General features: G+C 40.2%; 1 protein-coding gene across 2 annotated transcripts in view; it reads right to left on the reverse strand.

Annotated features, from left to right (window-relative positions):
* Nucleotides 1-15,203, reverse strand: part of fam219aa (family with sequence similarity 219 member Aa) — a 67,051-nt gene that overhangs the window by 10,368 nt on the left and 41,480 nt on the right. For both annotated transcript variants that reach the window (XM_048537208.2, XM_048537198.2), the window contains exons 3-5: nucleotides 10,202-10,304; nucleotides 7,281-7,361; nucleotides 2,761-2,815 (exon numbers count right to left, since the gene is read on the reverse strand). In XM_048537208.2, the coding sequence (XP_048393165.1) occupies nucleotides 2,761-2,815; nucleotides 7,281-7,361; nucleotides 10,202-10,304 (239 nt within the window). The remainder of the gene's footprint in view (nucleotides 1-2,760; nucleotides 2,816-7,280; nucleotides 7,362-10,201; nucleotides 10,305-15,203) is intronic.

The following is a 15,203-nucleotide window of genomic DNA, read 5'->3' on the forward strand; positions in this document are numbered from 1 at the left end:
TTGGCCTGCTGTGTTCATCCAGCCTCACATTTTATTATCATGCACTATGAATATTGGTTTTATCTGGTATTCATATTCTTGGAAATTGGCTTGGATAAGTTTAAAAAAGGCTTCAACAAAATGCGTCAATTTCAGCAAAATACATGGTTCGGTGTTACCAAATGGCCATAATTGACTATTATTTTAAATAAAACAAAAGTGAACCTAATGGACATATTATTGCTTGTGTTATGTCTGTTATGTGTTCTTTGAGGAAAGGAGCCATACTGGTCCCTTTCTGTTCTACTGACATCTTTCTGTTCGCTGATCATTCAAAATGACTGTCAAAAACTCCTAACTCATCTTGTTTATTTGAGCAGCAAGATAAATGATTCATTTGCCTTTGTCATTTGAACCGGCTTAAAGGCATCCATGAAATTTAAGCTTATGTTTTGACATTGGACGGTGAGTGTTTTGGACGTATTCTGTAGGTGTAGCATTTGGGGGTGACAGAAACCAGCAGTTTAACAGGGCTTGTGGGGAAACTTCAAGAATCAATAATTTGTGATAGAATTAATATTCTCATGAATATATGTAGATTGATTGGGGAAGGCCAGCAAAGATTTCTTGAGGGAAAGTTGATTTTAACTATCTTGCTGGAGTTCCCAGAAGAGATTTCAGAGGCTTGATGAAGGAATGCTGTTGATGTGGTGTAGATGGACTGCCAAAAATCTTTTGACACAGTGCTGCATGACAGACATGAGAGAAAAGTTAGAACTTGTGGAATGGGTAGACAAAAATGGCAGAGCGATTAGAACAGAAAGCAGTGGTTAATGGATTTCTTTTGGGCTGGAGTAAGATTTATCATGGAGTTCCTCATGGATCAGTACTGGGATTTTTGCTTTACTGATTTACATTAATGATATAGATCTTGGAGTTTCATGGGACAATTTCAAGGGACAGTACACAATTTGTAAGCATTGTAACATTATGATGAGGACAGTGTCGAGCTTCAAAAGTAATTTAGCAAGTTTGTTGACTGGGCAGTTGGTGACAGATAAAATTCTACGTGGAGAGATATGAACTGGCACTTTTTGGCAGAAAAAACACAAAGACAACATAACAAAAAGGTACTATTCTAAAGTGTACACATGAGCATAGAGACCAGCAGTAAAGTGCACAAATCACTGCAGCTAAAAGACTATACTGAACTTGTACAAGGCACCAAACAAACTTCAACAAGAATACTGCTTGTAGGTCTGGGTGATAGGCATTTACGAGGACAGTTCCATGAATAAGAAACTTGAGTTACGAAGATAGGTTGGAGGAATTGGGAGTGTTTTCCTCAGTGAGAAGGATAAGAGGGTATAAGATGGAAGTTTTCAAAATCTTAAGTGGGCTGGAAGGAGCTGACAGGAAGAAACTGCTCCCATTTCCACATTTTTCCTCAGGTGGTCAAGTGTCACTGGAATTCCCTTCCTCAAAGGCAGCACATGCAGAACCTTTATAGAAAATAAGGCAGAAGTAGATAAATTCTTCATTACCAAGAGGAAGAAAGATTATCAGGGATATGTAGGAATATAAAGTTGACATTAAAATCAGATCAGCAACGATCTTTGTGAATGGCAGAGCAGGCTTGAAGGGCTGAATGGCTCACTTTTGCTCCCTATTCATAACCGTAAAAGGATCAATAAGAGGGCAGAATTTAAAGTAATTTGCAAAAGAAACAAATGCGATGTAAGAAAAACTTTTACACAATGAATTGTTACGGTCTGAAGTGTGATGACAGAAGGTTCATTGAGGAATTTAAGAATATATCAGATGATGGCAGAGTAGCAGCACAACTTTCAGGCTCTCAGCTCTGCACTCTGGACCTTGTCCACTCTATCCACTTTTTATTTCCCTTTCTATGCTTACTTTTTAATGTCTCCAATTATTATGATACTCTACTTTCTTTTAAAGGCTTGCGCAGTAGGCTCAGGCCCAATGACAAGGTGGTTTCGTGGTGAGGTAGCCTTGTCCAGGAGGGGTGGTCTTGGCCTGGCATGGATGTCCTGTTCTGTCATGGAGGTCTTCTTTGGCAGGTTCCAAGTATTCCAACACGCTAGTATGAAGGTCTAGTGCTGGAGTGGAGGTTTCATCCTTGCTTTGGAGGCAGCCTCCTGGTCTTCCAACAGCCCAGTTTGGTGGCCTTGGCCCAGCATTGCAGTTTCGGCTTGGTTTTCCAGTGTACCCAGAAACCAGGAGACGTTAATTGAATTGTGATGAATTTTTACTTTTTTTTTCTTCTTGTTACTGATTTCTGTCATTAATTTAGGCACTGCAATGTGGCAACTTGTAAAGCTTTTCATTTTCATTTGTAAAAATACACATGACAATAAATTACTACTCTATTCTTTCATTGTAATCTCCTAATGTTGACAACGGAAAGACAACTGAAGTTGCAAAGCTCATTGCACCAGATGCTATGAGAGTAGATGGCTCTTATTATGGCGAATAACAGCACAACGTTGTCAAATAAAGAATGAAACACCAGATTCCTGTCAAACTACAAGAAAGAAATTTATTGAACTGAGCAGCAGGTATCAAGAATCAGGTAAAAAGCCATTAAATAAACTTATGCAATGGATCAAACAATAATAGGGACAACATATAGTGTCACATACGAAGACTAACTTAGAAGACCAAATAAAAGACGTAACTGTTAAATGAATTTATATGAAATTCAACAGCAACCCTTGCCCTTTCTTTCGTTGAGATATCACTGTACAAAGAACTCACCTCAGCTGAAGAATAACCTGATGAAGAGTATCTTGACATATCAAAGTCATCATCACTGCAGGAAAATAGAAAGAGGTTTTACTTTTCAAACAACTGTAGCGGGTCTTCAGACGTCTCTATAATACTTGCATGTTCTAAAAATATTGATAGCATGCAGTGTTTTAGTTTTGAGGCAAGAAGCAATTAGAGTTTAATTTTGCTGAAGCAACTGCATCTTTTTGAAAACAGATGCTTATAAACGGATAGATGCTAGTTTGAAATGGTCATGGCAAAAAACTGGTTTCACAAAAATAAATAAATTCCGTAAAAGCAGCCATGCAAGATCAAGTCTATTTTTCTAACTACTTTGCAGGGAATAGGACAGTACTCAACGTGTTGCATTGGACTTTTAGAATTATATTATTATGAAAAGTGTCTTGATTTCTACAAAGCGAAATCTGGATCAGCATTGGACACGGTGAAGCCATTTCTAGAGTTCTATAACTATGAGTCAAATATTCACAACTGGAGCTTGGCACTGGGCAGCTCTACTCAAGATACCTTTCATTGGACTAGTCACTGTGGCTACAGTATGGCTACATTACTGGTGAGAAAGTCGGTGTTCTGTGGCATAAAACTCATCTCGAACTCCCAGATTTGTTACCATTATATATGAGGCACAAGTCAGGTATGTGATGAATATTCTCCCTCTGATGAATAAGTGAGGTTCCAATAAAAATAAGTCTAACACTACCCACTTTATTGGCAGCTAACCACTGTCTTAAATATTTACTCCCTCCCACAATGGATACTATGGCTCTAAAGTGCACCATCTACAAGGTGCTGCAACTTATGAAGGCTCCTTCAACAGCACTTCCCAAGGCTACACCTTTACTGCCTAGAAGGTAACGGCAAAGATCAATAAGAACAATAGCACTAAGTTCCTTCCCAGGCGAGACACAGTTCCCAGTTGGAATGGTAAAAGTCTGACAGTCTGGATCTACAGGCGGATGCAAGAAAGATCAGGCACTGATTTTAAGAAACAACCTTGTAGAAGCTGTTTTTTGCAGCAATAATGAACATGGATAGAAAGATTGATTTTTTTAAAAAGAATGTAATAGATGTTAGGTTGATGTTAGGAAAGAGGACGTGCTAGAAATTTTGAAAAACATGAAGATAGATAAGTTCCCTGGGCCAGACAGGATATAACCAAGATTACTACGGGAGGAGATTGCTGTGCCTTTGGCGATGATCTTTGTGTCTTCACTGTCCACTGGAGTAGTACCTGATGATTGGAGGGTGGCAAATGTTATTCTCTTGTTCAAGAAAGGGAATAGGGCTGATCCTGGGAATTACAGACCAGTCAGTCTTAATTCTGCAGTGGGCCAATTATTGGAGAAGATTCTGAGCTATAGTATTTATGATTATTTGAAAAAGTATAGTTTGACTAGAAATAGTCAGCATGTCTTTGAGAAGGGAGCTCATGTCTCAGAAGCCTTATTGAGTTCTTCGAAGATACAACAAAACACATTGACGAGGGTCGAGCCATGGATGTGGTGTATATAGATTTTAGCAAGGCATTTGATAAAGTTCCCCATGGTAGGATCATTCAGAAAGTAAGGAGGCACGGGATTCAGAAATTTGGCTGTTTGGATACAGCACTGGCTGTCCAATAGAAGACAGAGGGTGGTAGTCGATGGAAAGTATTCAGCTTGGAGTTTGGTGACCAATGATGTTCCACAGGTATCTGTTCTGGGACCTCTGCTCTTTGTAAATGACTTGGATGAGGATGTGGAAGGGTGAGTTAGTAAGTTTGTTGATGACATAAAGGTTGGTGAAGTTGTAGATAGTGTGACTGGCAGTTATAGGTTGCAACAGGGCATTTACAGGATGCAGAGCTGGGCAAAGAAGCGGCAGATGGAAAGAAGTGTGATGTGATTCATTTTGGAAGGTCGAATTTGAATGCAGAATACAGGATTAATGACAGGATTTGGTTTGGCCACATTTAGAGTACTGTGTACAGTTCTGATCGCCACATTACTAAAAGGATGTGGATGCTTTGGAGAGGGTGCAGAGGAGGTTCACCACGATGCTCCCTGGTATGGAGGGTGCTAACTACGAAGAAAGAACATAGAACAACACAGCGCAGAACAGGCCCTTCGGCCCTCGATGTTGCACTGACCTGTGAACTAAGGTTGAGTAGATTAGAATTATTTTCATTAGAAAGATGGAGATTGAGATGGGACCTGATTGAGGTCGACAAAATCATGAAGGGTATAGACGAGGTGGATAGCAAGAAGCTTCCCCCCCACCGCTGGCAAGAGTGGGGGACTCAATTACTAGGGGTCATGAGTTCAAAGTGAGAGGAGGAAAGTTGATGGGAGATCTGCATGGAAAGTTCTTTACGCAGAAGGTGGTGGGTGTCTGGAACGTGTTGCCAGTGGAGGTGGTAGATGCAGACATGATAGTGTCTTTTAAGATGTATCTGGACAGGTACATGGATGGGCAGGGAGCAAAGGGATACAGATCCTTAGAAAATAGATGATAGGCTTAGATTTAGGATCTCGATCGGCACAGGCTTGGAGGGCCAAAGGGCCTGTTCCTGTGCTGTAATTTTCTTTGTTCTTCAATTCTTGGCAGTGTGGGGGAACAGAGGGATCTTGGGGTCCACGTCCATAGATTCCTCGAAGTTGCTACCCAAGTTGATAGGGTTATTAAGGTGACGTATGGTGTGTTGGCTTTCGCTGGTAGAGGAATTGAGTTTACGAGGCACGAGGTTACGCTGCAGCTCTTTCAAACTCTGGTGAGACCACACTTGGAATAGTGTGTTCAGCTCTGGTTGCCTCATTATAAGAAGGATGTGGAAGCTTCAGAGACAGTGCAGAGGAAATTTATCAAAATGCTGCCTAGTCTGGAGGGCAGGTCATAAGAGGAAAGTTGAGGGAGCTAGGGTTTTCTTGTTGGTGTGAAGAAGGATGACAGGTGACTTGATAAAGGCGTACAAGGTGATGAGAGGCATAAACAGTGAATAGCCAGAGACCTTATTCCAGGGCAGAAATGACCATTACAAAGGGGCATAATTTTAAGGCAACTGGAGGAAGGTATAGGGGAGATGTCAGAGGTAGGCTCTTTACACAGAATGGTGGGTGTGTGGAGTGCACTTCCAGTAGTGGTAGTGGAATCAGATACATTAGGGACATTCAAGCAAATCTTGGATAGGCACATGGATGATAGTAAAACATGGTGTATGCAGGATACTTTGATCTTAGGAGTAGGATAATAGTTCGGCAAAACATTGTGGGCCGAAGGGCCTGTACTGTAATGCAATGTTCTATGACACCTTTGAAAAGGGGGAGTTGAGATAGAGAGAAATGAAGAGAGAATTCCACTGGAATTGAATTGAGAAAAGTTAGTGGAAAATATATAGGAGATGAGTTAGAGACAGTAGAGAAAAATGGGTAGGAATTTATTAAAAATGAAACTTCAAGCACTGTGTGTGGTTCAGTGATAAAAGGAGGGAGAAAAGTTTCAGTCGTTCAGATCCTGTTTTGGAGATGAATAAATCCATGAACTTGGATGAGCCATGATCCTGATCACTGAGTCCTGGTTTAAGGAAATGGTCAGTAGCAACTAAAATGAATCTGGGACTGTATACTGGATAAATTATAAAATAGAAGGTTTTTAAAAAAATTTGATTTGATTTATTATTGTCACATGTACTGAAAAAGTGAAGTGTTTTTTTTGGCAACGGACAGCAAGGCCCAGCAGAATCTGATATTGTTGAATCAGATTTTGTGTTGAATGGCTAAATGTTTGAAATTCAGCATTTTAAAACTGCAATGACCTCCAGCTTCCTCAAAGAGCACGGGAAAGAAAGGTGCATGAACACCATAATCTTCACGTTCCACATCGCTCTAAACCATACAGTGCCATTCTTTTTTGATTTTCTGATTCAAAATCCTGAAGCTCCCCAGTCAACAGAGGGTTTCCGTATCACTACCATATCAGCTACAATGATTCACGGTAGTTTAGAAAGGCAAAAAAATTCTCCTTCAGAAACATGGAAGATAGGAGCAGGAGTAAGCCATTGGACCTCTCGAGCCTGCTCTTCCATTTTAAAGGATTATAGCTGATCACTGAGTTCAATGCCCAAATCACACCTTCCCTGCATATACCTTGACCCTTCAGCCACAATAGCTAAATCTACCTCCTTTTGAAAACACAATGTTTTGTCCTCAACTACTGCCTGCGATAGGGAATTCCTTGGACTCACAACTGTCTGGCTGAAGAAATTTCTTCTATATAAACATAGAAGGATGAGCAATAAATGATGGCTTTGTCTTAATTCTAAGGCATTTTGATCCTGATAGATATATGTCTACAAGGCAGCAAAAAGAGTAAAAGAAAATCAAATCAAAAAATGTTTCACATTATAAGCCTTTGCTGATTTTGACTGAGGACTTTAGACCTTTATCTTTAGACTTTTAAAATCTTATTTGAAAAAAAAGTAAATACAAGAAAAGATCAGTGAAATAACATACCTGTCAGTATCCAAAGCAACCAAAGGTTTTTCATCTGGGCTTTGATCTAGTGACGAATATCCTTTGTTTGGTACAACCAACCTGCCAAAATTACAAATTACCATTCATCGACTTGCTCTTGTACATTTTATCCAACTTAGTTTTTCAATGCAAAAATGTTCCTTTTTTAAATTTTTAACTTTCAGTGCTCTTGTGAAGTTTGGGAGCCAATGAATGCATTTGTTGCTAGCCCACGAACTGAATGCCTTTTTAATGCCTTTCAGAAAACAATTAATAATATGCCACACTACTTTGGAGTCACATGTAGGCTAGACCGGGTAAAAACAGCAGATTACCTTCCTTAAAAGAATACGAATGAATCAGATAGGTTTTTGCACCAATTGATAAAGTTGTCAATGATCATCAATATTTTACATTTCAGACTTACAAACTGAATTTAAAGCCAACCAGCTGATGCAGCGAGATTTGAATCCAGACTGGGAGATCATTCACATGGGTGACTGGATTATTAGTCCAGTATTACTACCAGGACGTTGTCCACATATTGTACATTATACATGTGTACGTCAGCTTCTTTAATCAGTAACAGCTTTGCAATACATCTCGAATTTGTTGTAAAGCCGTTACATATTAAAAGAGATAAACTGAAAGCACTTGGGACTAGACTTGTGCATGATTTAAAAGCATATTTTTGGTGTTATAGTTTCAAATAGGTCAGGGAGTAGAAACATAGAAAGACAGGAGCAGGAGGTGGCCATTCAGCCTTTTGAGCCTGCTCCACCATTCATCATGATCATGGCTGTTCATCTAACTCAACAGCCTAATCCTGCTTTCTCCCCATAACCTTTGATCCCATTTGCCCGAATTGCTACGTGTGGCCACATCCTAAATATATTCAATATTTTTGCATAAACTACTTCCTATGGTAATGAAATCCACACGCTCACCATTCGTTTGGTGTAGAAACAACCCCTCACCTCCATCCTAAATGGTCTACCCTGAATCCTCAGACTGACTCCTGGTTCTGGACACACCCACATCAGCAGCATCCTCCCTGCATTTAACCGGTCTAGTCCTGTTACAATTTCTAAGTCCCTATGAGATTTCCCCCATCATTCATCTGAACTCCCACAAAAACAATTCTAACCTAGGTCAGTCAGTCTCTCCTCATATGTCAGACCGGCCATCCTCAGAATCAAACTGGTAAACCTTTCCCTCGAGAGCAAGAGCATCCTTCCTCAGAAAAGAAGACCAAAACTGCATACAATATTCCAAATGTGGTTTGACTGGAGCCTCCCTGCTCCTGTACTCAAAACCTGTCGCAATGAAGGCCAACATTCCATTTGCCTTCTTTCCCGCCTGCTGCACCTGTACGCTTACCTTCAGTGACTGGTGCACAAGCATGCTCAGGTCCCACTACACACTCCCCTCGCCCCAATGTACAGTCATTCAAGTAGTAATCTGCCTTCTTGCTTTTGCTTCCAAAGTGAATAAGATCACATTTATCTAAATTATACTACAAATGCCATTGATTCGCTCACTCACCAAACCTGTCGAAATCATGCTGAAGGATCTCTGCATCCTCATCACAGCTCTTTGTTGTTAAGTTTGCAGATGATATCAAGATTGCTGGAGGGACAGATCGAGGAAGTGGGGAGGATGCATAAGAACTTAGGCAAGGAGCAAAGAAGTGGCAGATGGAATACAATGTAGACAAATGAGAAAATGGACTTTGGTAGGAAGGATATGGGCACAAATTATTTTCTTAATGGGGAAAGGGCTTCAGAAATCTGAAGAACAAAGGAACTTGAATCCTAGTTGAGGATTCTTTTAAAGGTTGCCACTGTTGGACTTATTACTCCCATAAAGTATACGGTGGGTGAATAGGCATTGAAGTGCTGCAGACTGGCTTGGGAGCATGAGGGGTTCAGAGTGTGAATAGAGGGCATGGGGGCATGAGGTGCCATAGATGGAGCTTGGGGAGTGTCTGCTTTCATCATCATGAGGATGAAGTCCCAACACTGAGTTAGACCTTTTTAAAACTCAATGCCCAGTAGCCTTGCTGCCCAACTATTTTGTTTTTTAAACACACTTTTGTTTCTGAAGAAGGGTCTAGACTGGAAATGTCAGCTTTCCTGCTCCTCTGATGCTGCTTGGCCTGCTGTGTTCATCCAGCTCTACACCTTGTATTCTCAGATTCTCCAGCATCTGCAGTTGCTACTATCACAAAGTAGCACAAATCTGTCTCTTGCAGGTTAGCAAGGCAAGTGGTGTGTCACAATGTTGAGATCTCAACTGTTTATAAATTTATATAAATCACTTTGATGAAAAGACCAAATGTATGGTTGTAAAATTTGCTCATGACACAAAAATAAGCAGAACAGCAAGTTTTGAAGAGATAAGAAAAGGCTGGAAGGAGATTTAGGTGGTTTAATTGACTTGGCAAAGACATGGCAAAATGCCAAATTGTCCACTTTGGAGGAGGAAGTAGTAGTATATTATCTAAATTGAGAGATGCTTTGGACATGTATCACAAAAGGTTGGTATGGGGGTATACCAAGTAATTTTAAAGGCTAATTGATGTTATCATTTATCATAAGGGAAACTGAATTCAGAAGTGGGGAAGTTTATGCTTCAGTTAGTTCACACAATCCAATGCTGCACATCAGTGTCCCACAGAATCATACAACAGGGTCTCCTATGGGACCTCTGCTTTTCCCCCAATGATATACTGAGGCATAACAGTCAATCCAAACAAAAGATTGGTCAATTTCTTGTTGGTCATATCATCTTCCCAGTTAAAGATTTACTTTGCAGGTTTACTTGGAGATGATGGGAATCGTTATCTTTCTTTTCTTGCTGGGTCATTCCAGAAACAACTAGTTATTGTATTTAAAATTAAGTTGATGTAACACCTGTACCTTGTTCTTGCCATCACATTGTTCTTTTTTGGCTGTTGATTGACAGGGCTTCCAACAGTGCCATTCTTCAGAGATCCCTTCCTGGCTAGCTCTCGCTGCTTCTCTGTAAATAGACAAATTAAACATTTAAATTCCCTAAAAGGCACTCAGAACTAACGTTTTGCCAGTGACATAAATATTGGCTGCAAGATACTTAAAAATCTTAAAAGAACTTCTTTATTTATATTTAGTTACACAGAAATTTCATCAAAAAGAACTGGCCTCGGGGAGAAAAAATGGGTCAGGTATTTTCTATTTTTTAAAATTTATGGATAAATTTCATAAAGTACAATCTTGTATTAAAGCTGGAATAAAAAGTTCAGCTACCTTTAAACTCATTTTTCAAAAAATGGGAGTAAAACATTTTTTAAGAAATAAAATTATCTCCTGGAAGCAAACTACTCGACAGTACTGTACCTGAACAGCCAGGCTCAGCACATGGATGTGCTTTTTAAAACACTTTTTAAAGTAAGTTTTTATTAACATGGCAATGTTTCAGCAGATTATTAAACTAGTAAAGTTTATTAGTGCACCAAAATGTGGAAGGCAACATAATACAAAAATGCAGATTGCAGCCTACCATTCTCAATCAGTTCAAGTGCAACTAGAAAAAAAATTGACACTAGCCTTACCAACAATGCTCACGTTACATGCAAGAAAGAAAGGAAAATTATGCAATATCTTCACACATGGAGAGTCTGCTTATCAAAGTCAAGAAATCTTAGGTGTAGGTTGGCATCAACTAACATCTAAGAACTTCTTTCACTGACTTCTAGGGACTGTTCTATCCCCCTAATTCCTTGCAATTTAGTCATTCATTCATCTGGGTACTAAATTGTAAGAGAGACAGTGAACGGGATATAGATAAAAGACAACCAGAAAGCCACGAAAATGTAAAAGGAAAGGCCAAGTAATATTTTAGTTTATTTCTCAGCTTAAAAGTTGAAAAAACAACCGAGACTGTAGTTGTCACACCATAATCTGAAGCACGGTGTGGAGGGTGGGATCATTTGGGACCTGATATTTCTGTGCAATGCTAACTATAACATGATGGAGAGGGGGAGGGCGGGAGGGAAGTACATATTCTAAGTGCTGCTTTACCATTCTTTTCCCATGCATGCAATTTTACATTTTGTCATCATTTATTGGTTATGGGATAACAGAATAATCAAATTGACTGACTTTTACCATGAAGGTAGCTACACATCATAATGTATCCGAGTGTTGGAAAGTACTTTAGGTCATTTTGACTATGAAAAGTGTGGCGTCAAAGTAAAACTAGGATACAACAGTTACTCGTGAAGTACCTGAGACTTCAATGATGTGGAATATTAGCATACATTAGAGGTGGTGGTGATGTAGTGGTCAGGCAAATATAATGTTGGTGCCCATTTCAAGAGGGCAAGAAAACAAGAACAGAGATGTATTGCTCAGACTGTGTAAGGTTCTTTTCAAACTATATTGAATAGAGTGGATGTGGAGATGTTGTCACTAGTACGAGAGACTACAACCTGGGGACACAGCCTCAAGGTGAAGGGATGACCCTTTAGAACAGAAAAGGAGGAATCTCTTCAGCCAGAGGGTGGTAACTCTGTGGAACTCACGACCGCAGAGTGATATGGAGGCCAAATCATTGCATGTTCTTGATTAGCAAGGAGATCAAGATTTACAGGAAGGCAGGAGAATGCGTCGAGAAACAGGTCAACCATAATTGAATTGCAGAGGAGGCTTGGTGAATGAATGGCCTATTCTTATGGTAATGTCACTGGGTTTGTAACTCAGAGCAAAGCACAAATGTTCTGGAGACATGGATCTGAGACCCATCTGAGCAGACGGTGAAATTTGCAATCAATAAAAATCTGGAATAAAAAGCTAGCCTAACAGCAACCATATAACCACTGTCAACTTTTTACAAAACCTCACCTGGTTCATTAACATCCTTCAGAGAAGGAGATCCACTATCCTTACTTGGTCTGGCCTACATGTGACTCCAGAACCATTGCAATGTGTTTGATTCTTAACTCAATCTTTACAGTTGCAACTTCTGCTCTTTTTCTATAATCCTGACACTGCTAACACATACAAAGGCAAACGTCTGATGACTATTCAATGGATTATTCAACTGTGGGTTTATTGTACTTGGAGGGGGCTGGTTACCACTCTGCTTGTCTATGTTGAACAAATCTTGAACTTGGTTTGTCCAATGTATTTTGTTCTAGAGTTTCTCTTGCATCATATACATGGACATGCTTACCACTTGCAGACATTTATCTACAGAAATTTTCTCTTCAACTTTGGGTCTCATCATCTTCACCAATAACTGGCCTATTCATTTTTATATTACACCATTGTACTATTTGACCAATCCCGTGAACAGTCAGTTGTTTTACAACTGGTGCATCTTTGTCAAAATCCAAAATCTTAAATGAACGTACATCCAAGGATAGAATTAAATCTCCACTTGGGGAAAGCTAAGATTTGATCAGGGATACTCAGTATGGTTTTGTCTAAAGGAGGGTCATACCAAACAAATGTGATTGAATTTTTTTGTAGTGGCGTACAGAGATGTAGATGAATATACTGGAGGTGATGCAGTTTATATGGATTTCAGCAAAGCTTTTTGACAAGGTCCTACATAGACAACTGATAAAGAAGGTAAAGACTCATGGGATCCAGAGTAACTTGGCAAGTTAGATGCAAAATTGGCTTAGTGACAGCAGGTAAAGTGTGGTGCTAGAAGGCTGTTTGTGTCTTGAACCACAAGAATCAGTGCAGGGTTCCTTGATGTTCACGATAATCATAAAATATGTAGATGGTATTGCTGGGGGTGGGGGAGTGGGGTGGTGGTTCGTAAAGGGGAGATGACAAGAAGCTTGTGGATGACACAAAGATTGGCTAGGTAGTTGACAGGGAGGACAGTGGTATCAGGTTAAAGGAGGATTGAAATGATTGGTCAGATGGGCAGATCAGTGGCAGATGAAATTTAACCCTGATTAATGAGAGGTGGTGCATGTTGGAACAAAAACAAGACAAGGGATTCACTCAACGAATGGCAAGGCATGAGGAAGCTCAGAGGTACAATATGATCTCGATTTTCCACAACATCCCTGAAGGTTGCAGGACAAGTTAATAAAACAATTTCCTTTGCCTTAAGGCAGCATATGTGGAACTTGCCTTTATCAGTCATGGCACCGGTTTTAAGAGAAGGTTGATGATGTTGGAGCCATACTGAGCATTGGTGAGGCCGTAGCTGGAGTACTGCATGCAGTATGGTCACCGCAATACAGGAAGGATGTGGCTATACTGGGGGAGGGGTGAGCAGAGGAGAATCACTGGGATGTTGTCTGGGATGGAACAGTTCAGCTAAGATGGGGGGGGACAGATAAGCCTGGGTTCTTTTCCTTGGCTAGAGAAAGCTGAGGGGATAAAAATGCATAGATTATGAAGGACATGGACAGGGTGAACAGAAAGCAATTAAAAGGGTCAATAACAAGGCAGCATAATTTAGAGGGGATTTGAGGCAAAAACTTTTCACCCAAAGGGTGGTAAGGGTTTGGAATACATTACCTGGGAGTGTAGTTAGTGGGAAACCTCACAAATTTTAACGAGTACTGGGATGTGTACTTGAAGTATCGTAACATGCAAGGCATTGGGCCTAATGTGGGAAAATGTGACCATCAAACTATTTGTAGTGGTACAAGTTGATTAGCCAAAAGGCCTCTTCAGCATGGTGAGATTCTGTGATTCTTTCATTGTGTTCATGATCGCACATTTTTACGCTTTGACACGGTGTCACTTCAAGTGGTTAAGTGTGAGGGACCATGGCAGGTGTTCAATCCTGGAAAGTCTTGCTTGCTGCATGCTGCTTAAAAACCACTTTCTGATATTAAGCACGGACATGTTTTACTTGCTGCTCTTGCATGTTGTGTTTCAAACTCTCTTTACATACATGGAAATCTTCCTTGCTGCACTGTGAAAATAGAAATAATGCAGTTCTTTGGAAAAGTATGACTGAAGAGGTTGTTGAATTATGGAGGTACAATATTTATTTAATTATGCATTGAGGTTATGTCAAATTGCTCCTCAATCATCAAACATAGAAGAGGGATTACTCAGCCCATCGAGCCCACTCTATCAATATTATTGAGACAATCATGCTGATCCATTATCGCAACACCGTACCCCTACTGTCTCCCCAAAACTGCTTTTTCTGGAAATTAGAAGATAATAAAATGTGAGGCTGGATGAACACAGCAGGCCAAGCAGCATCTCAGGAGCACAAAAGCTGACGTTTCAGGCCTAGACCCTTCATCAGAGAGCCACAAAAGCTGACGTTTTGGGCCTAGACCCATCATCAGAGAGGGTCTCTGATGAAGGGTCTAGGCCCGAAACGTGAGCTTTTGTGCTCCTGAGATGCTGCTTGGCCTGCTGTGTTCATCCAGCCTCACATTTTATTATCTTGGAATTCTCCAGCATCTGCAGTTCCCATTATCTCTTCTAGAAATTAGTTTCTTTCTTAAATAGATGCAGTGACTTTGCCTTTGCAGTTTCAGCACTGAGCTGCCTAAACTGATCTCACTTCATTCGTCAGCTTGAATATTATATCATTACAAGTGTTTTTTAAAAGCTAAGAATTCCAGACTCTACTATACCCCCAGGCAATGCATTTCAGATTCCCATCACCTTCTGGGTGAAAACCTCTTCTTCAAATTCCTAAATCTCCTAACCTCTTTATACTTAGGCCCCTTTACTAAGAGAATGGCTACCCACTGACCCACTCTCTCCATGCTTCTCAATCAGACAGGTCTCATTTAAGTCCACCCTCAGTCTTCTCTGTTCTAAACAAAATAAACCCAGCCTATCCAGCCTTGTTTCAGAGCTGAAAATTTTTCAACCCAGGCAACATCATGCTGTATCTCCTTTGCACCTCTTCCAGGGCAATCACATACTTCCTAAAGCTGTA

Source organism: Stegostoma tigrinum, chromosome 1 (assembly GCF_030684315.1).
Source record: "Stegostoma tigrinum isolate sSteTig4 chromosome 1, sSteTig4.hap1, whole genome shotgun sequence".
NCBI classification, from domain to species: Eukaryota; Metazoa; Chordata; class Chondrichthyes; order Orectolobiformes; family Stegostomatidae; genus Stegostoma; species Stegostoma tigrinum.